Source organism: Phasianus colchicus, chromosome 6 (assembly GCF_987193195.1).
Source record: "Phasianus colchicus chromosome 6, bPhaCol1.hap1.1, whole genome shotgun sequence".
Classification (NCBI taxonomy): domain Eukaryota; kingdom Metazoa; phylum Chordata; class Aves; order Galliformes; family Phasianidae; genus Phasianus; species Phasianus colchicus.
In genome coordinates, this window is record NC_143441.1 from 12807802 (window position 1) to 12825458 (window position 17657).

At 49.3% G+C, this 17657-nt stretch overlaps 1 protein-coding gene across 1 annotated transcript; it reads left to right on the plus strand.

The window, feature by feature from the left end:
• The first annotated feature begins 737 nt into the window (after positions 1 to 737).
• On the plus strand, positions 738 to 11840 carry GASK1A (golgi associated kinase 1A). The gene is made up of 5 exons (XM_031590039.2): positions 738 to 893; positions 6032 to 6922; positions 10782 to 10904; positions 11111 to 11214; positions 11345 to 11840. Exons 1-5 carry the CDS (start codon positions 738 to 740, stop codon positions 11553 to 11555), a joined length of 1485 nt encoding a protein of 494 aa, XP_031445899.2. The 3' UTR covers positions 11556 to 11840.
• Positions 11841 to 17657: the final 5817 nt, after the last annotated feature.

Below are 17657 nucleotides of genomic sequence, written 5' to 3' on the forward strand. Positions count from 1 at the left end.
AGCACTCTCAGATGCTGGGTTTGGGTTTTGGGTGGTGCTGTGTGGATCTGGGAACTGGACTCAATGACCCTGTGGGTCCATTCCAACTTGAGATACTCTATGATCCTGTGATCCTATGACTAATCATAGATTATAGGTCATAGATCATAATATCAACAGTCTCAATGGTCAGAGTACCAAAAATGGCTTTTAACACATGAACTCCTTTCGAGTTGCTCAGAAATCCTCACCCTGACACTCCAGCTGTCAGTGCAGCTCTCTGCTGTGCTGCTATTGAACGGCATCACTCACTACTAGGAACCTTTGAAAGGTATTTTTGGGCACGTACACACAGACCTGGGGCTCGCTTTGCCAGGTGCGGTGCTGTGGGACCAGTGGGGTCCCCGGGCTTTGCTGCTCCCCTGCTCCCCTGCTTGTCCCAGCTCAGGGGCTCAGGAGCAGTTCACGTCACTTCACCCTTTACCTGCACCTCCTGGATCAAATCGGTCCTCCGTTTTTAAAAGAAAAAAAGGAAAAAAAAGCAGCAAGAAGGGCTTTTATTGTGAAAAAGAGACTCTTCAAATGCCTGCTCCCCCCTTCCCAGCCTCTCTGCTCCCCCCACCGGGAGGTGGGTCCGGGCTGCTGCCGAGTTGGAAAACTGGCGGCTGGACTTGGCCAGGCGTCCTCAGCGCAGGGACTGCCGCCAGCCTGAAGGGCACGGGGCGGCAGCGCCTGGCCTGGCGCCTGGGGGACAGGGGATGTGGATCAGCCACCCAGATATTTTATATACAAATAATGTATTTAATATCCCGGTTCTCCACGGAACTGCTGCTGGGGAGCAGGGTCAGCCCAACGGTGACCGCGTGCAGCGAAGCCCACGAGGAGCAGCGAGCCGACAGATGCTGCCAGCCATGGTATGATAAGGGGTCTCCTTGCCGAGCTGTGGGTGGGAGGAGGTGCCGAGCCTTCTCAGAGGCACCAACCCCATGGGATGCGGTGGGAGGATGTCCCCCAGCTGACCCATCTTTGGGGGAATGAGTGTGGAGGGACCTCTCCCAGGGCTGGGACATGTAGGCAAGGCTCCAGCATGGGTCTGTCCTTGCTGATAGTATGGGGAATGCACACGGCAAGTCGTGAGGATATCCACAGACACAGTTCCTTGGGCTGAGGTGCTGCTGTCGGGCAGGGTGATGCATTTTGCCTGGTGGTCTCACGGAAGAAAGAATATTTAATCAGAAGCAGTGAATCTCTGTGGCAGCGTTGCCTATGTCACCTCAAGGTCTCTCAGTCCCAGGAGCTGCGTGGCCGTGGGAGCCGGTGTGTCTGTCGGGGCAGCAGTGCTGGTGTGTGTGTGTGTGTGTTTGTGTTTGTGCAGGGAGATGTGGCACTCAGCAGTGTCCATCCCACCACCACTTGCACACACTGATCTGAGTTTCCCAATTAGCAATCTTCAGCAAAAGGAAAAAAAGAACGAATGGGGAGGTGTCACACATCTAGGGATCAGAAGTGGCTCCTCCCGACAAAGGAAGAAGCGGGGCAGCTCTCCCCATGCCAGGCTCCCCCTGCAGCGCTGCCCTCCCTTCCAGCCTGCACTGTGCAGCCTTTCACAATGCGTGCCAGGTGCTGCTGTGGTCTCCCCGCTGAAGCAGGGCATTCACTTTCCACCTGGATTTCCATTCTCCCTTTGCAAGAGCAGGTCTGATGATGCCATTGTTTCTTCGTGGTGAATTCCTGTATTGATTGATTTCACTTTTAATTGGCGTTTGATCTAGACCCTTGAAGGCAGGTTAGTGACAGTGAAGGGGATTGATTTCCAGCTGTGCCTCAGCTGCTTGTCCTGTTGCTTCATCTGTGCATAAACCCTAAGCAAGACACTCAGATGATTTCTGACTTCTTCCAGCTTCTGGCTTCAAAATCTACCAGCAAGGAATTTCCAACAGTCCATTGTTCTCCCAGCATGAGGCACCATGACCAAGAGGGGCTGACTACACTTTATTACTGCTCTTGCAGAGCTGCCAGATGCCAGAATTGCCCCTCCTGCTTCACAGGCTCAGAGCTCTGCGGCTGCTCACCGTGCCCTAGGACAGTGCTCATTCATTCACCTGGTGAGGTCTGCTGGGAGAAGGGAAAGTGAGAGGCAGAGGCAAAGCCAGGCAGGGAGCAAACTCCTTTCCCTTTAATTTTCTGCATAGGAACTGAAGGAATGGTTTAAATTGAATGAAATTATTACCTTCCTGTATTTGAGGATGGGCACGTCTGAACAATTCTGTTTTCAATCTAGCCTGGGGCTGAATGGCCCCGCTGTCCCCCCACTCCTGGCTGCAGCTGTGGAATCCTACGAATGCACTCCTTTGCTCTCCAGGAAGAAAAAAATCCCTTGGAGCAAGCGAGAGGAGATGGAGCCAGCCCGCTCACACTGCCTGCACCGAAATGCGCTCAGAGCATTCTGCAGCCAGTCTACGAAGGCTGAAAATCAAAAGAGGGTTGAAATTCACCCCAAGCTCAGCCACGGGGAAAATGTAACCCCCCATAAAACAAATAGAACTGGATCAGGTCCCAGAAATATGTAAGAGAGGTTTGGCAGTTCTTCAGGCGCTCATCAACAGGATTGGTAAGCTCACCAAGAGCAAGAAGGGAACAGAATTTGATTTCATGTTAATATATTCCTCCCTGTAGCCCATGTAGCTCAAACCCCTCTGCAAAAAGATGTCACTTTCCAGCACTTTTGCTCTTTGCTGCTATAATGCAGAAAGGAACTGAACCAGCTCAACCCCACTGAAGGTGAGGAGCCAAAGCTGGTGAGCAGCTCTGGAAAGAAGAAGCTTTGGGGTCAGGGACATTGTGAGAACAGGGACTTGAGGTGGCTCCGGGCTCCTTGCTGTTGTTGCTGTCCTGTCTTTGTGCATGCTGTAGAAATCAGCAATGCAGCTGAGTCTCATGCTGCATCAGGAGTCATGAGGAGCAGGGCTTCTGGGTCCTGCAGAATGTGAGGAAGAAAGCAGATTGTTCTCCACCAGAAGGAAACCAGCATGCAGAAGCAGCGTGTGTGCAGGATTAGACGCAGACAACCCCAGCATGCAGTCTGCAGGCTGCTGCCCTCCTCCAGAGCATCCTCTGTACGGCTCCCACTGCACAAAGGCAGCACTGTTTGAGATGTGCGGGCACACGCAGTGCAGATGTTGCACAAAGGCAAGCCACATCTGTTCTGCTGGGGAAGGGGCCCCTCTTGCAGCTTCCCCACGCACATGGGAAAGCCATTGTGTGTGCATCTGGGGTACAGCAGGAAGAGGAGGCAAGGAAAACCCAGCAGGCAGCGGCAGGACCACAAGCTTCAAACGCTGTAAGTGGAGCATCCTGGAGACTGTTTGCTCTGGTGCTGCTATGTGCTGACTCCTGGGATTAAATTGGTGGGAATATGAGTTGCACCATAGACAGCATCAAGACGGAAAGTGTCCTTTCCATCAATCATAGAGCTGAACGTTCCCATGTGCCAGCTGGGAAAGTTTGGCAGGACAGACCCAGCAACACGTGGCAGCAGATCCAGCTTCCCTCTGTCCCTGGGTTGCTGTGGCCCCTTTTGTACATCTGATGGGGTATGATGGGGGCTGCAGCTGCCTCAGGGCTGGTGGCTGTAATTCATGAGCTGTCTTAGTAGAGCCCCACTTGGCAAGCCGTATATCTTCCCCAGGCAGGATGATATAGGAAGGTACTTAGCACTTGAATCATGGGCTCTGCTGGGGATTTCCTTCAGCTCGTGCTCTGGTGAGAAAGAGATTTGGTCTCCTGGCTGCTGTGAGCTTTCCTGTTGATAAACTCATGCATTTTCCAGCCATAACCGGAAGGATGGTGCCATGCCATTCCTGGAGGAGATGCCATGTGGTGAATCGTGTGGATGTGCCCCTGCCAGCCCCACGTTCCTGGGCAGCTGTGATGAGTGCAAGGCTTTGCAGATTCTCCTGGGAGGGTGGGCTGCGGATGAGGATTTCTGGTGGCTGTTCAAGTGGTCTTTGTTAATTTGGTCACGGTGGGCTGCGTTGCCTGCTGTCCACACAATTCTGTGGTTTATTTGGCAGGCTCCAGAAGGGAACGGGTATGAATCTCACATTTAAAGGCCATGTATTTCTATGGCATCTTTTGTGGTTTTAAGGCTGTTTCTTACATTCCTGGATAATGAAGTTTTGGGTTTGTTTTTCTTTTCTTCCAAGCTCAACAAAGCCAACTTGATGCACTTTGGAAAGCAATTGAAAACAGGCTTCTCCGCTGCTAATTCCGCCAAAGTTCAGGCGCCCTGGGAACAAAACATCAAGGATAAAATCCTCTGACCCACACTCAGAAAGTTTTTTATCCCTCTTGAAGGCCAGCCTGTGCCTTCAGGAACCAGGTTGTGCTGTATGTCCATGCGATGCGTGAGCATATACATTGTTTGCTCTTTGGTGTCCTGGAATGAGCAGCACCTCTCTGAAGCCTTTTTATGGGCTTTTAGTTAGCTCGCCTGCTGGGAAATGTACCTAATTTCTAGAGAAGACGTGCTGTACTGTCAGTTTGTCAAGCTGGCAAAGTGGAACAGTATGTATGGTTTTCATTTCAGACTGAATTGAAGCCATAGCTTCAAGTGCAGCATTTTTTACAGCATGAGCTTGGAGAAGTTCTCTTTAGAAAAGGATTTACCCATGGCTTGTAAATATAGCACCATTTCTGCAATGTTGTATCATCTAGTTTATTATTAAATTTGCAATATCGACTGCCAGAAATAACACATAGGATGTACTCACACTTTTTTTTCCCTTATTACTGTGGATGTAGCAGGGAAAACCAGACTTGGTAAGCTGAGTAGGGAAAGGGCAGTGGTGGTCCAGGCTCACACTGGAGGACTTCAGGCTCGACTGTAACTTGCAGTGCCTGAAGCAAACCTGCCCAGGGTGAGGACAAAGCAGTTTCAGGCAGTAAGGATGCTTCAACCACTCACTCTGCAAACCAACTTGACATTTTAAAGAAAGGATAATCGTTACCATCCGTTTGGCTCTCTGTGACCAGTGATGCTTTCCCCCACTGGAATAAATAGGGTTTTTCCCATTGCATTTTCAGTGTTTCTCAAATGATTTCCGCACGCACCCTCAAGGGTGTGAATTTACCTAATTAAAGGTGGTCTCAGTGGCTGTGCACGCACGAGTGCTTTCTGCACCATTAACGTAGGAGTTCCCAAGTGCATTCATGAACATTGATGGCAGCACTTAGGGTCTGATATTAGGAATGCAAAAAGCAGAGCTGTTGTTATTTGGGTTGTTTGGAGCAAGGCTCTGAAAAATACTCAGATGGGTGTGGGATTTCTGAGAAACTCCTCTTTATTTTTGCCACCTGTTTCTAACATGGATCTGGAGATGTATGGGAGGAGGCCAGTGTAAGCTGAGTGTGAGAAAAGCATTCTCGTCCTGAGAAGCTATGGATGCTCTCTCTTTTGAAGTGTTTAAGACCAGGCTGGATGGGGCTTTGGGCAACCTGGTCTAGTGGGAAGTGTTCCTGATCGTGGCAGGGGCGTGGAATTTCGTGGTCCTTAAGGTCCCTTCCAACCCAAACCATTCTGTGATTCTTGTGCACTGCCTTCTGGAAGACACTCTGTCTGCTGGCTCCCTCTCCTACAGCATTTCATCTTTTGTTTTTTTCAAGCTTTTAGTCTTACAAATAATTCCTTATCCCTTCCTTGGTAGTATATTGTCCCACCATGTTCTGCTATGGATATGCTTGTACTTCCAAAATAAATATCTGCAAAGCAAAGAGGAACAAGGCCTTGTTCCCTACTTATTGTCTCAAGCCTCGTTGCTGAATTGCTGGGAAATGTCCCTGTAAAGCAGATGGGTGGTGCTGGGCTGGAAAACAGAGACTTACAAAGTAGGCTGGCCATCAGCAAGGAGGAGATGAGAGCTTGGTACCCAGCCAGCAAGGTGGCTTTTCAGCAGTGCTGGTGCTGTGATACTGCAATGGCTTTAGGGCAAAGCAGATACAGTGGTTTAGTAATGCAGAAACTCCTGATGACTTTCTTCCTTCTGATCCACAGGCCCAACGACCATGGAGAAGGACAGGGCTGAAGCACCCTTCCCTATTGGCTCTGGTAGTCTTGCTGGCCCTGGCCCTGCTGGCACTCTCCTACCTCCCCTCACCACCAAATGGGGATCATGGCCGGGCCCCTTTGCCCCATGTGGCACCAGCACCTCCAGCACCTGCATCGCTCCTGCTGGCACCCCGGCCCCGGCGAGATGTGGCCGTCACCTCATGTGGGGACAAGCCCCCCAGACAGGGGGCAAAAAGACATAGGGGGAAAGGACGGTGGCTGAGAGAGCAGGGTGCCCCAATGCCTTCTCCTTGTGTGGATCAGCCATGCAGGTGGGGTGGCTCACCTCAGGAGGACAGGCTGTGCTTTGGTGAGACAGTCCCACCATGGCTCTCAGAGGATGACATCCAGAAGATGGAGCTGCTGGCCCATGGCCGCGTAGTCTCCAAACGCCGTGTGCCAGCCCATGGGCAGGTCCTGCGCATCCGCCTGCACGCTGATGGTGACACCCAGCCTGCCAGTCCAGGGGAGGACTGTGAGGATGGGCGATGTGGGCTCATCAAGCGCTCCACAGACCTCTATGAGGTGGTGGCCTTCCACCTGGACAGGATCTTGGGGCTGAACAGGAGCCTGCCCGCAGTGGCTCGCCGCTTCTCCAGCCCCATCCTACCCTACAGCTACACCAATGGTGCCCCCCGGCCCCTCATCTGGTGGGCACCCGACGTCCAGCACCTGGAGGACACCAACAATGACCAGAACTCCTGTGCTCTGGGGTGGCTGCAGTATCAGGAGATTCTACGGTCCCACAATGTGGCCCCATTGGCAGGAGACACGGCCTGTGCAAGCATCCAGCGTGGTGAGTGGGGCCGCTTGGCGCTCTTCGACTTCCTCCTGCAGGTAGGGCTTGGGTGAGGGAGGCTGCCATTAACACTGCATGGGACACCAGGTCCTCCTGCACCTGGCCACACCTCTCTGTTCATCACATCTTTCTCTACTGGGGGTAGCACAGGAGTTGTGTTTTCTTGGATGAGAGTATGAAAACATGAGTCAAAATATCACTGCTGAGGTATCTCTTGGCACTTTCTGGGATGTCCCAAAGATCGTAGAACCATAGAATCATAGAATCCTTAGAGTTGGAAGAGACCTCTGAAGGCCCTCTAATCCAACTCCCCTGCCATAAACAGGGACACCACAGCTGGATCAGGGTGCCCAGGGCCTGATCCAGCCTCACCTTGAAAGTCTTCAGGGATGAAGCATCAACCACATCACTGGGCAATCTGTTCCAGTGCGTTCAGCTTCCACACAGCCCTGTGTCAGGTGGTGACTCCCACACATGACTTGGGTGAGCTTGTGGTGAGCACCAGTAACCAGCAGGATGCTAAGTAAGAAAAACATCCCATAACCTACACTGGGGCCTGTCCCTGCCTTTGCACACTCAGCCACAAAGCAAACGTGGCCTTTCAAGGAACATGGACACCCGTGGAGAAGATACTCTGCTGAGTTTGGCTCTGGATGGTTGGGTTTGTCAGGCAAAATTCAAACCAAAGAGGAAATTTTTTCTGCTCAGCTCCAGGTTGTTGTGAATGTTGCGAATCCTCCAGGCTTCAAACCCAGGCAAAGTCCCTGACAACAAAAAGAAAATCCCTGCTGCCAGGCAGCTTTCCATCATCTCCCCATCACAGTGCAGCACAAGAAGGCACAAGACTATTTATTTTTTCTTTTCAGAGTAGGCTGTCTTTAAATGAAAATGTACATTTTTCATGCTCATAAAGTGTGCATTTTCTGGAGGCTTGAGTTTCATAATTGCTGGCTTTTTAGAGGATATGAATGCCTGTTCTCAAGTGGGACAGCTTCACCCCAATGTGGCTTCCTTTGCTGTGCATCATGTGGGTGCAACTTCAGTTAGTAGACAAGGGGAAACTATCTGAAAGGGCAATTATATATATAGATACATACGTTTAAAAAAAGAAAAGGAAGAAAAAAGGAAGAAAAAAGAAAAAAGATGATTAAATGTGTGTTCTAGTTACTCTTTTTTTTTTTTTCACACTCTGACCGTTAATCTTTATAACATCGGACTGCGACTGGCAGAGGAGGAGCAGTCGTGGCTGGGCTTGGAAGTATTTTAGATGAAACAGCCAAACAAATGGGAAGATTAACCAACTCCTTTCCCTCCCCCAGGCCCAAATCCTATCGAGCACAGTGGAAAAGTTGAGTCTCCAGAAGCAAAAGCCATCCAGTTTTAAGGGAAATTTCCCTCAGAGGGCTGAAAGAGTGAAATGATAAATCAAAGAGCAATCCACACATTTTTTTCTTAATAGCTCCAATGGAATCCTCCCATGTGGAAAAATCACACCAAGAGGCACGAAGCCAGCAGGATGCTGTAGAAATGAAATTACATCTTTCAGAAATGGCTCTAGTATCCTGCAGTACATACAGGAGAGTGGGAAGCCATGAGCTTTGAACCCTCCCATGCAGCCCTCAACCACGCATTGAGATCTTTCTTGTCTTCTAGAAGATTTTAGAATTTGATTTCTTCCCATCTGCTCTCCCTCTGCCTTTCAGAGCTTTTTGCTGAAAACGGGGAATGTAGAAACTCAGGACTTGATCCAAATGCTCCAAATGTCTCCAGGGCTCTGCAAGTCCAGGAGTCTTGCACATGGTTCCCCCTGGCCCTCTTCTCTTTCTGGTGATGCAAGAGTTACTCAGACTTGTCAGTGTGCTACTTGAGAGCTCCAGCAATCGCAGAGTACATTTAACAAATACTTTCCCCTCAAAGCTGCACAAGCAAAGTCCTGGTCCTTCCCTTTTTTTTCCTCCCTACACCCAACGGAAGAAAAAAAAAAAAAAAGACAAACATCTGGTGCTTCATCACCTGTTTAACACCTAGACTACCTTGCTGACTCAGTCCTTCAGGATGCAGTGGTCCTGGTGGGCCCAGCTTCTTCCTGATGATGGCTACCCCTCTGTTATGGGCTTTTCTATGGCAATTTTCCCTTTCCTCTCTATCAGGAAGCTGGAAGTGGTGGCTCTTGGTGCTGGGAGAAGTGATCCCCATCCCAGCCAAACCTGGAATCAAAGAGAAACTTAAACCAAAGATGCTTGTAACAGATCTTGAGCTGAGCAGATGGGAGAAGGTGTGGCTCGTGTATCTGTGTTACAGCAGCAGGATCTGATGCACCCTTTGCGAAGGTCATTTGGATGTGAATGTAAGTGACACGGGGAGAGAGCTGCTGGGGTACAGCTGGTCAGAACTTTGGAGGTGCTCTAAATGTGCCACTACCCAGCTGGTCCATCTCTCAGGGCTCGTCTGAGACACCAGAATCAGCCTCTACCACACACCTCGTGAGTCTGGCACCAAATGTCCTTGGTTTCAGATGTCCATGGGGGACTGGAGGTGGCTGGGACAGGGCAGAGCCCCACTCTGTGCTTGCTGTCCCCATCTCTCTCCTCCTGGGCTTTCTTTATGCGCACTGCAGCTTGACTCCCTGCCTCCAGCTGCTGGGAGTGCTGGCAAACTTCAGAGGGGTGCTCGGGAAGTATTGACTCATCACCACCACCATAACCACAGCATCCTTACCGCAATGTCTCCTTCTCCTTCTTGGCGTCTTGGACTCAAGATTTCCACACCCTGGTGGCTTTTGCAGAACCATGCTGGTTTGTTGGGAATTTGGCCCAAAACTTCTCCCGACCGTAACTATCATGGGCTTCTGTGTGGTGCCTCCAGCACTGTGCAGAGCTTGCTTCTCCCTGATACGCGAGTGCATTTAATGACTGCATAAATCATCCCAGACTGTCTTCACCTTCTGTGCAGACTATTATTCTGCTATGAAAGAAAACAACGCTGTGGGTGAGAGAAATTGGTGTGCTGAGCTTTTTAGTATGTGGACAAAGGAAATGTATGGAAGAAATGTGATGTTTTCTTTCGTTTCAATGTGTTTCATGTCAAAAGGCACTTTAGCACTTTAACGGGTTGCTCTCCTGGTGGAGAAATGCTGACTGGAGTGCTTCATTAAACGTCAGGAAATGGAGGGATTTGTTAAGAAGCTCTGGTGTGGGACTAATCTGTTTCTTGCAGGATTATGGAAGTAATAGCCATGGAAAACAAACCTTGCACTTCCTGTGGCATCTTCCCCAATGCATAGCTGTGTTTCCTACTGGTCCCTGTCTCAAAGCACAGCTTGTTAAATTTTACTAATTATCAGAGTGAGACGAGCAGGTACTACTTGTAAGTTGCTCACCCTTGACAGTCTACAGCTCTGCAACTGCTTCAGGAGCCTCTGTGCATCCTGAGCCCTGGCTCCTGGCTCAACAACATCCATCTCAACAACCTTTGTTCTGCAGCTGGGCTGCTTGCTGCTGAAAATGCCTTGCTTCACAGCCCTGACACCTAGCTGACAAGTCTCATTGAGGTTATTTTGCATTCCCCTTTGCGTAGCTCTTCCTTTCATTTCAGCTGCAAGCATAGCCCACTTGGTCTGTGCAGCACGTGGTGTCTGAATTCCAACAGGAAAACTTGTCATTGTCACCTCTGTCAGGCTCCTCTCCAGTCCCAAGGCATTTTCCAAGTCTCAGCTTCTGAGTGCTTCCCTGTCTCTCTCATGCACTAGTGTAAGCAGCTTTTCTACTTAATGACCACCTAGGATCCTTAAAAACATGTTATTCCCATATGAACAAGAGAAGCTCCTTGTGAGAAACACTTAGGATCTGCCCATGAAGGGCACCTGCTCCCACTGAGGACCCCAAATATCTCCCCCAGGTTCATGACCGCCTGGACCGATATTGCTGTGGATTTGAGCCTGACGCCTCCGAGCCCTGTGTGGAGGAGATGCTCCATGAAAAGTGTCGAAACCCATCCGAGTTGTTCCTGGTGCACATCCTGGTACGTCCCCAGCCCCTCTGATCCCTTTCTCCTGCCTCATGTCCCAGAGGCTGCTCTGGATAAAATATAAGATGCCTGGGCGGTGCTGGCAGCCGCAGATCCCACAGGCTCTCAGGGTTACTCAGTGCATTAAAAAGCCAGCCTAAAACACTAGGCTGGTGACTCCCCATTGTAGGCAAGCTTCTCCTTCCCACCTCTGCTGGCAGGTCCGGAGGAGCGCTCCATCCCAGCTGGTGTTCATCGACAACGCGGGCCGGCCACAGCAACCAGAGGCAAAGCTCAACTTCAGGCTGCTGCAGGGCATAGACAGGTGAGATGGGCAGTGCGTGAGCACTTGGTGGGATATCTCCTCCCTGCCTTCCTGTTTCTCATGTGCAGGCTTTGACGATTTCTGGGTCAGTGTAACTGATGGCAGATTCTGTCTCCATTCATCATTTCAGCTTCCCAGAGACAGCTGTGGCCACACTGAGGTCGGGCTGCCTGGCCCACAGGCTGCTGAAGTCGCTGTACAGGGACCAGGAGCTCTGGGAGAGCCAGGGAGGTGCTGCAGGACTGTGGCCTCTGCTGCAGGTCCTGGAGAGGCGGGGACAAATCCTGCTGCAGTATCTCCAAGAGCACAACCTGACCGTGGTGAGGGACACACTGCACTGAGCCCTACAGTGACCTCATGCCCTCAGTGGTCTGCAGTGTGAAACTGCACATGGGTTCTTGATTCTCCAAAAGGTGTCTTTATTAACCCCAGTTAGTAGGATGTCCTGGAAAAGGACAAGGGGTTGTGGGGTGTAGGAAAGAGGAAGAGGAGACTTTCTGAAACAACCAACAGATGTTTGGAAAGGCATTAAGCAAGATTTATCACACAATCTGCTCAACGGGAGTTTTCAAAGAAGGAGAGCATCTGTGAGATTTTGGATGTTCCCAAAATAACAAAAGTAGAGACTCTGGAGTGGTGTGGGGAAAAGCAGAGTGAACCCTAATAAATCAAGAACAAGTCCCCAGAGCCGAGCTCTGCCTTCCCCATGGTGGAGGTGACATATGCCTATGTCTGCATTAAGCTTTCTCTTAGGCTTGCAGAAAAATCTTACCAAACACCCAGGACACCTTTGACAGAAAGCAACCAAGTGCAAAATGCCATCTGAGCATGCTGACAACAAAAGAGAGCCTGCCCCACCTTTATCATATCTTCCAGCATTGCCCACCAGACAAGCAGTGTTTACATTGGTCCTCAATAGTCAAGACTGAGAGGCCTGAATGAAGTAGAGGAGACCAGCATGGGTGCCTGTGCACACTGCTGCCCTGTTGCCCTTGAGCTGGAGAAACTGTCCACCCGTGCAGCCAGAGAGGCAGAAAGCAGGCACTCACACTGCTCCTCTTGCATCCATCTCAGCAGTTTGTCAGGTTTAGAGCCTGCCAGGGGATACTTTTGTAGCCGTGCTGATAAGTGTAGGCAATTACCTTTTCCTCTTGCTTAAGAGAAGATGAAGTGAGGCTGGAGTGACATTAATCAGTGAGTGTGAGTGCTCTCAGAAAGCACTGGCACTCAGCCTTGCCTGCACCTCAGCATCCCGAACACTTTGCTGTGGTCCTGCCCTGGTGCTGGCAAGGGAAAGCCTATCAGCTTGACCTTAACGTTGCAAGAGATACTGGGGATCTTTCTAGCTTTTTGGCATTTCCTTACCTGTAACATGAGTTTGCTGGCTAAACACATGTGTGAACATCTGTGAGCCTTTATGTACCTAAATCAAAGTACGTATATCTGCCCAATATGTACAAACAAGCTCTCCTGTGACCCTGGGTATGAAGACCCGGTAACATTGGCATAAGCATCCTCCAAAAATATGCCACCTGGAAAAACAGAGGAGTGCCTGTGGAAGAAGGAAAGCTTCTCCAGAAGGTCTTCTTGCAGCATTTGCAGGCTGCCACTTGACCTGCCCGTTGCAGCCATAAGACACCAAATCCTTCCACCTTTGCAGATCTTGCTGAGTATCCCGAGTACCCACTGAGGACTATAAGTTCCCTGCTCATGTAAAGGCATACACAACCAGAAGGCTGGAAGCCCTGGAAGCTCAGCCTTGTGCAAATTTATTGTTAAATCACTGGATATAAAAATAACCCGCCTTTCAGAAAGCAATTTATTTGTGCTTTAGGTACTTGCTTAAATATTTATGTGGAAAAGGGAAAAAAAACCCACCTCTCTGACATAAGAATATCATCGTAGCAATGGCTTTAAGATTAATGGAAGCAAATTAGCCTGACGTTTTATTTACGTCCAGCAAAGAAATAGATAAACTCTCCTCGTGATGGATTTTCTTCATTAGTGGGGAGAATGCCTAAGGTAAGATTTCGACATTGTTTCCGTCAAGTGGTTAGACAAACAGTTTATCAAAAGAGTGTAAAATTGTCGGGAAATGGAGCAGATTAATGACCAGTAGAGGGGAGATCATGGAATTTATGACATAAGTAGCAGCATCACTGGAGCCTAGGAAGCAGCTTATTAGATAAGCAACGTATGCCTGCACGCACAACCTGAAGGCTTCGCCAGCACGCAGCAGATTTACAGCTTATAGAAAAAAAGAGGCTGAAACAGTGAGGCAGTGCTTGGCTTTTACCAGGACTGGTGCTCAGGTGAAATATCCCCATAAAACCCCATGTCTGCTCAGAAGCATGGCTGCCCCAACCGAGCTCATGGGCACAGCACTCAGAACTCATTTCTGAATGACTGACACAAGGCACTCTCCCAAGAGGCTTTTTTGAAAGCACGTGCACTGCTCTGTCAGGGTCTGAGTGCAGACAGTTCTTTGGCTTGCTGGGAGATATTGTGGGCTTCACCCCCAGTTGTGGCTCCCCAGGGAAAACCCTCCTTCATCGTAGTAGGGCTGCCAGTTGTTTAACTCCCTCGCTAGAGCTTGTGAACATATTATTTCTTCCCAATTAAAAACCTCTTAGGCTTCAGGGAAAAAAGCCTTGTCTTTGAGCCTGTGCAGCAATAACAGTGTCCACAACTTATTTTGGAAGGTTTGGAAGCTATTACAGCAGTAATAATAATACCAATAACAACAACAATAACATTTAGGATATTGCCGGTCTTTTGATTCTTCTAAAAAAATCCCACAGCACTGGAGGTTCATGGATCCCATACGGCTCCTCCAGCAGTTACCTCTGGAATGATAATTAGCTGTCACATGAGGCAAGCAGGAGAAAGGAAATTGTGAAGCAGTCCCTTCCCCACAACGGCCCATAGCCAGACCCCACAGGCATGTGCTCAGGTCACCCAGATGCAGAGGGAGGGGCTTTGGTGGAAGGACGCCTAAGAAAGTCCAGTTTAAATGATGCCATGAATCTCCAAGTCTTCAAGTTTTTTCTCCAGCAGGTGGCATTGGCTCGACAGGGATCCAAATATAGAACCATCAAGGTTGGAGAAGACCTTCAAGATCACCAAGTCCAACCATCAACCTGAACTACTGCGCCCCATCACTAAACTATGATTCTTACTTTCACATCCATACATCTCTCAAATATTTGCAAGGATGGGGACTCCACCAACTCTTTATCCAAATATTATCCAAAACAGAAGATGAGTTGTCTTAACTCTGACCTTACCACACCTACCGTGCTTCTTTTTGTGTGCCTTTCTATTGTGCCTTACCCCTTTGCCAGTGCAAAAACAGGCTGATGGATGAATACAGCTTGTGCAATCACCACCAGAGCTGGCAGCTGGGAATGTGAATCAGAAGCAGTTCTTCCAGATAAGGAGTCTATAAGGGTACACATTTGCATTTCCAGAAACTGGGATTATCTTCCTCACCCACTTTGCAGATGTGGACTAAGGAATACCCTAAACACACAGGCACTACTGATGAAGTAATGAAACCCCTATACTGAGTCTTTTATGAGGTGGACTGTGTGTATGTGGACAAGCTGCATGTCACATATGACAACTGTGGGTTTTTTTCTGTCCATCCAGCCCTTGCAGGGTTGTTTTGGCCCACACCTCAAGCCTCCTACTTGGGGTCTTCAATTGGATGTCTTCATGGCTCTGTCTGGGTCAAAAACCTTGAATGGTGTGAAGGCACAGTTCCTCAGAACTCATTCTCTGGGGCTATTTTGGGTTCCCTTTCTCCCTCATCAACTCCCCCCACCCCCCTAAAAAAACAGCTGCCTTTCAGTACCATGAAAGTGATGGAGATTAGCAGAAGCGTCCAGCACACAGGCTATGAGGCCATTCCATCAACACTGACATTAACTCCTATTTCACCTAGTAACTATTTTCATTGCTAGTCCTTCTCGTTTCTTGTGATTTGTGATATCCAGGCACCATGGCACCTGACATCTGCCCAGCTTCCTCAGCCATGTGTGCTGCTGGCTCAGCTGCCTGCAACTGCAGGCATGGGAACAGCTCTCTCACTCCTGCTTTTTGGGCAGATTTTGCTCCATTTGATTTTTTTTTTTTCCCCCATATCCAGGAGGATTAGTGTAGTGGGACACAGTGGCACAGGGTTTACTGTGAGTATTTATGCAGGTGTTGGATTTTAATTGACCATCCTGGCTGCATCACATAAGTCCCAGGGCTGATTATGTACATAAACAAATGGATTTTTTATTGCTTTGACCTCTCTTGAAACAAGTTCTTGGCTCTTCTGAATTAAATACATTTAAAAAGTGGATCTGTTAAGCCAAGCAGCAGATTTGGGTTTCTAGAAAGTGCTGACAGAATACCAGGAGGCTGAGATTTCAATAATTGGAGCAAATCTTCTTAAATAGTTTTTATTCAGTTCAGCAGGGTCTGCCAGCTCTGCTTCTTGCCCAGAGCAAATAGCCTGGGAGCAGAGAAGTGGCAAGTATATTCAGGATAAAGAGCCTCAGCCTACATTACCTTTACAATGGGAGGGAAGTGATGGTGCAGTGTGTATGTCTTGAGAGAGAAATCAGGAATCAGATGGGAAGACACAAATAAGAATAAAGAAAGAGCTCTTGCTTGCCATTTAATCTGAAATTGAAAGCCAAGGTTGCAAAGATCAGGGATTTCTTTATCCTTGTTGCTCCCACTGAAGGCCAGAGCAATGTGCTGAGGAGCAGCTCAGGGGCGGGCTGTCACAGCTGGCAGGTGGTCCCTGCTCATCTCAAGCAGGTTTGCACATCAGAACGCAGCCCTTCCTGCCCCTGCTTTGCCCATCCCTTCCTCCTTGTCATCCTCAGCTGTGCAGAAGGGTGTGGAAGCTTGGTGTGAGTGTTTCCAAATGATTGGGGTCCAGCTGGGAGGTGAGGATGGGGTACAGCACATCTCTTTTTGTATCCAGATAAATGACATTCATTCTTCAGGACCTTTAGCAACCCTTGTTGGCCTCACCAATGTCAAGCATGCAGACATGTCCACAGCATATGGAGAAAGGAGCTGCACAAGTCTGCTCTGCTCTACTGGTACAGCTGCTTGTGCTGTCACAGGCGAGAGAGTTGCTGTCACAAACAGCTGGGAAGCTTTGCAGGGTGCTGGTGCAAGCAGCCATCCCCAACCTCCATCATCTCCAACTCCATCTCTATCTCATCACAGGGCCTAAGAAACAAGCTTCCCAAGCTCACAAACTCGTATTTTTTTTCCCTACAAGGAGGAAGTTTACAGCAGGGTCAGCCTGATTCAAGAGTTCCCATCTCCTAGCTAGCCTGAACCCAGAGAAAAGCAGTTTCCGTGCTGTGGTTGAACAAAAGCACACACACAAACAATGAACTTCAGACAGTGTTTTATTTGCAGAGCAAACACAAGGCTAGAAGCCAGCACTTTCACTGCCTGGATGCTGGGAGCTGCAGACACTTGGCTGGAGAGCAGTAAGGACTTGCTTCAGCACCAGCCTCAACCTGCTTTTTCTGCATGACAGCTGATTTTGTAGCAGGGCTGGTGACTGAAGTTGAAGCACCAGAAGGGCTGCTGCCAGTTGATGGGGGAGGTTGAGCCTGAAAAGGGATCCCAGTGTGAGCTAAGAAAGGTTTGGTTTGGGGGAAAAGGAACTTTTGTAATGACATCAGAAGCTGAGGTGCAATTAAAATAGTGTTTGCTGGTAAGGGAGCAAAGGGAAAGTGCTGCTGCAGTAACACAGCTTAGGAGGCAACTCAAAGGAATGCTTTCACTGTGATCCCCCAGCTCTGGTGTTATCCGTGTCAAAATCTAATAAAACGTGGATGTTCCTTGAGCAAACAGCTTTTAAGACTTCAGAGATCCAGGCTTATAGCAGCTGAGAGAAACTACAGATGTATTTCTTTGGTCTTAAGCAAAAACATTAGTCATTACCTCCAACTGAGCTGAATCATTGATTCCATAAAACCAATGTTTTAACAGCCATCAGTTACAGACGATGGGCTGCTGCCCAAACCTGGAGGCTCAGTAGGGAAAACCCCATGGGGACAGCTGATTCCTGCACGTGCAATTGTCTCACCATACATTTCCAGCACTAGCATGAAGAGCAACTTTCCTTGCCAGCCTTCTCATGGCTGGAAAATGAGGCTGAGGCAGGCAACGTGGGGTCACATGCACAGCCTGCTGCTCCCACCGGCCCCACACTGACCTTCATGGCCTGTTGCCTCCACCAGCCCCACACACACCGCACCAGAGCCCCACAGGGGTGCTGGTACTGCCCAGGAGTCAAAGAGGGCAAAGAGGACTGAACTTTGAGTCAGTCACTCCAAAATGATCTCACTCCCTTGTACGCGTGTGAGGATGACAGGCAGCCCCACAGGGCTGATAGATGGTGCAAGCAGAGGCGTTGT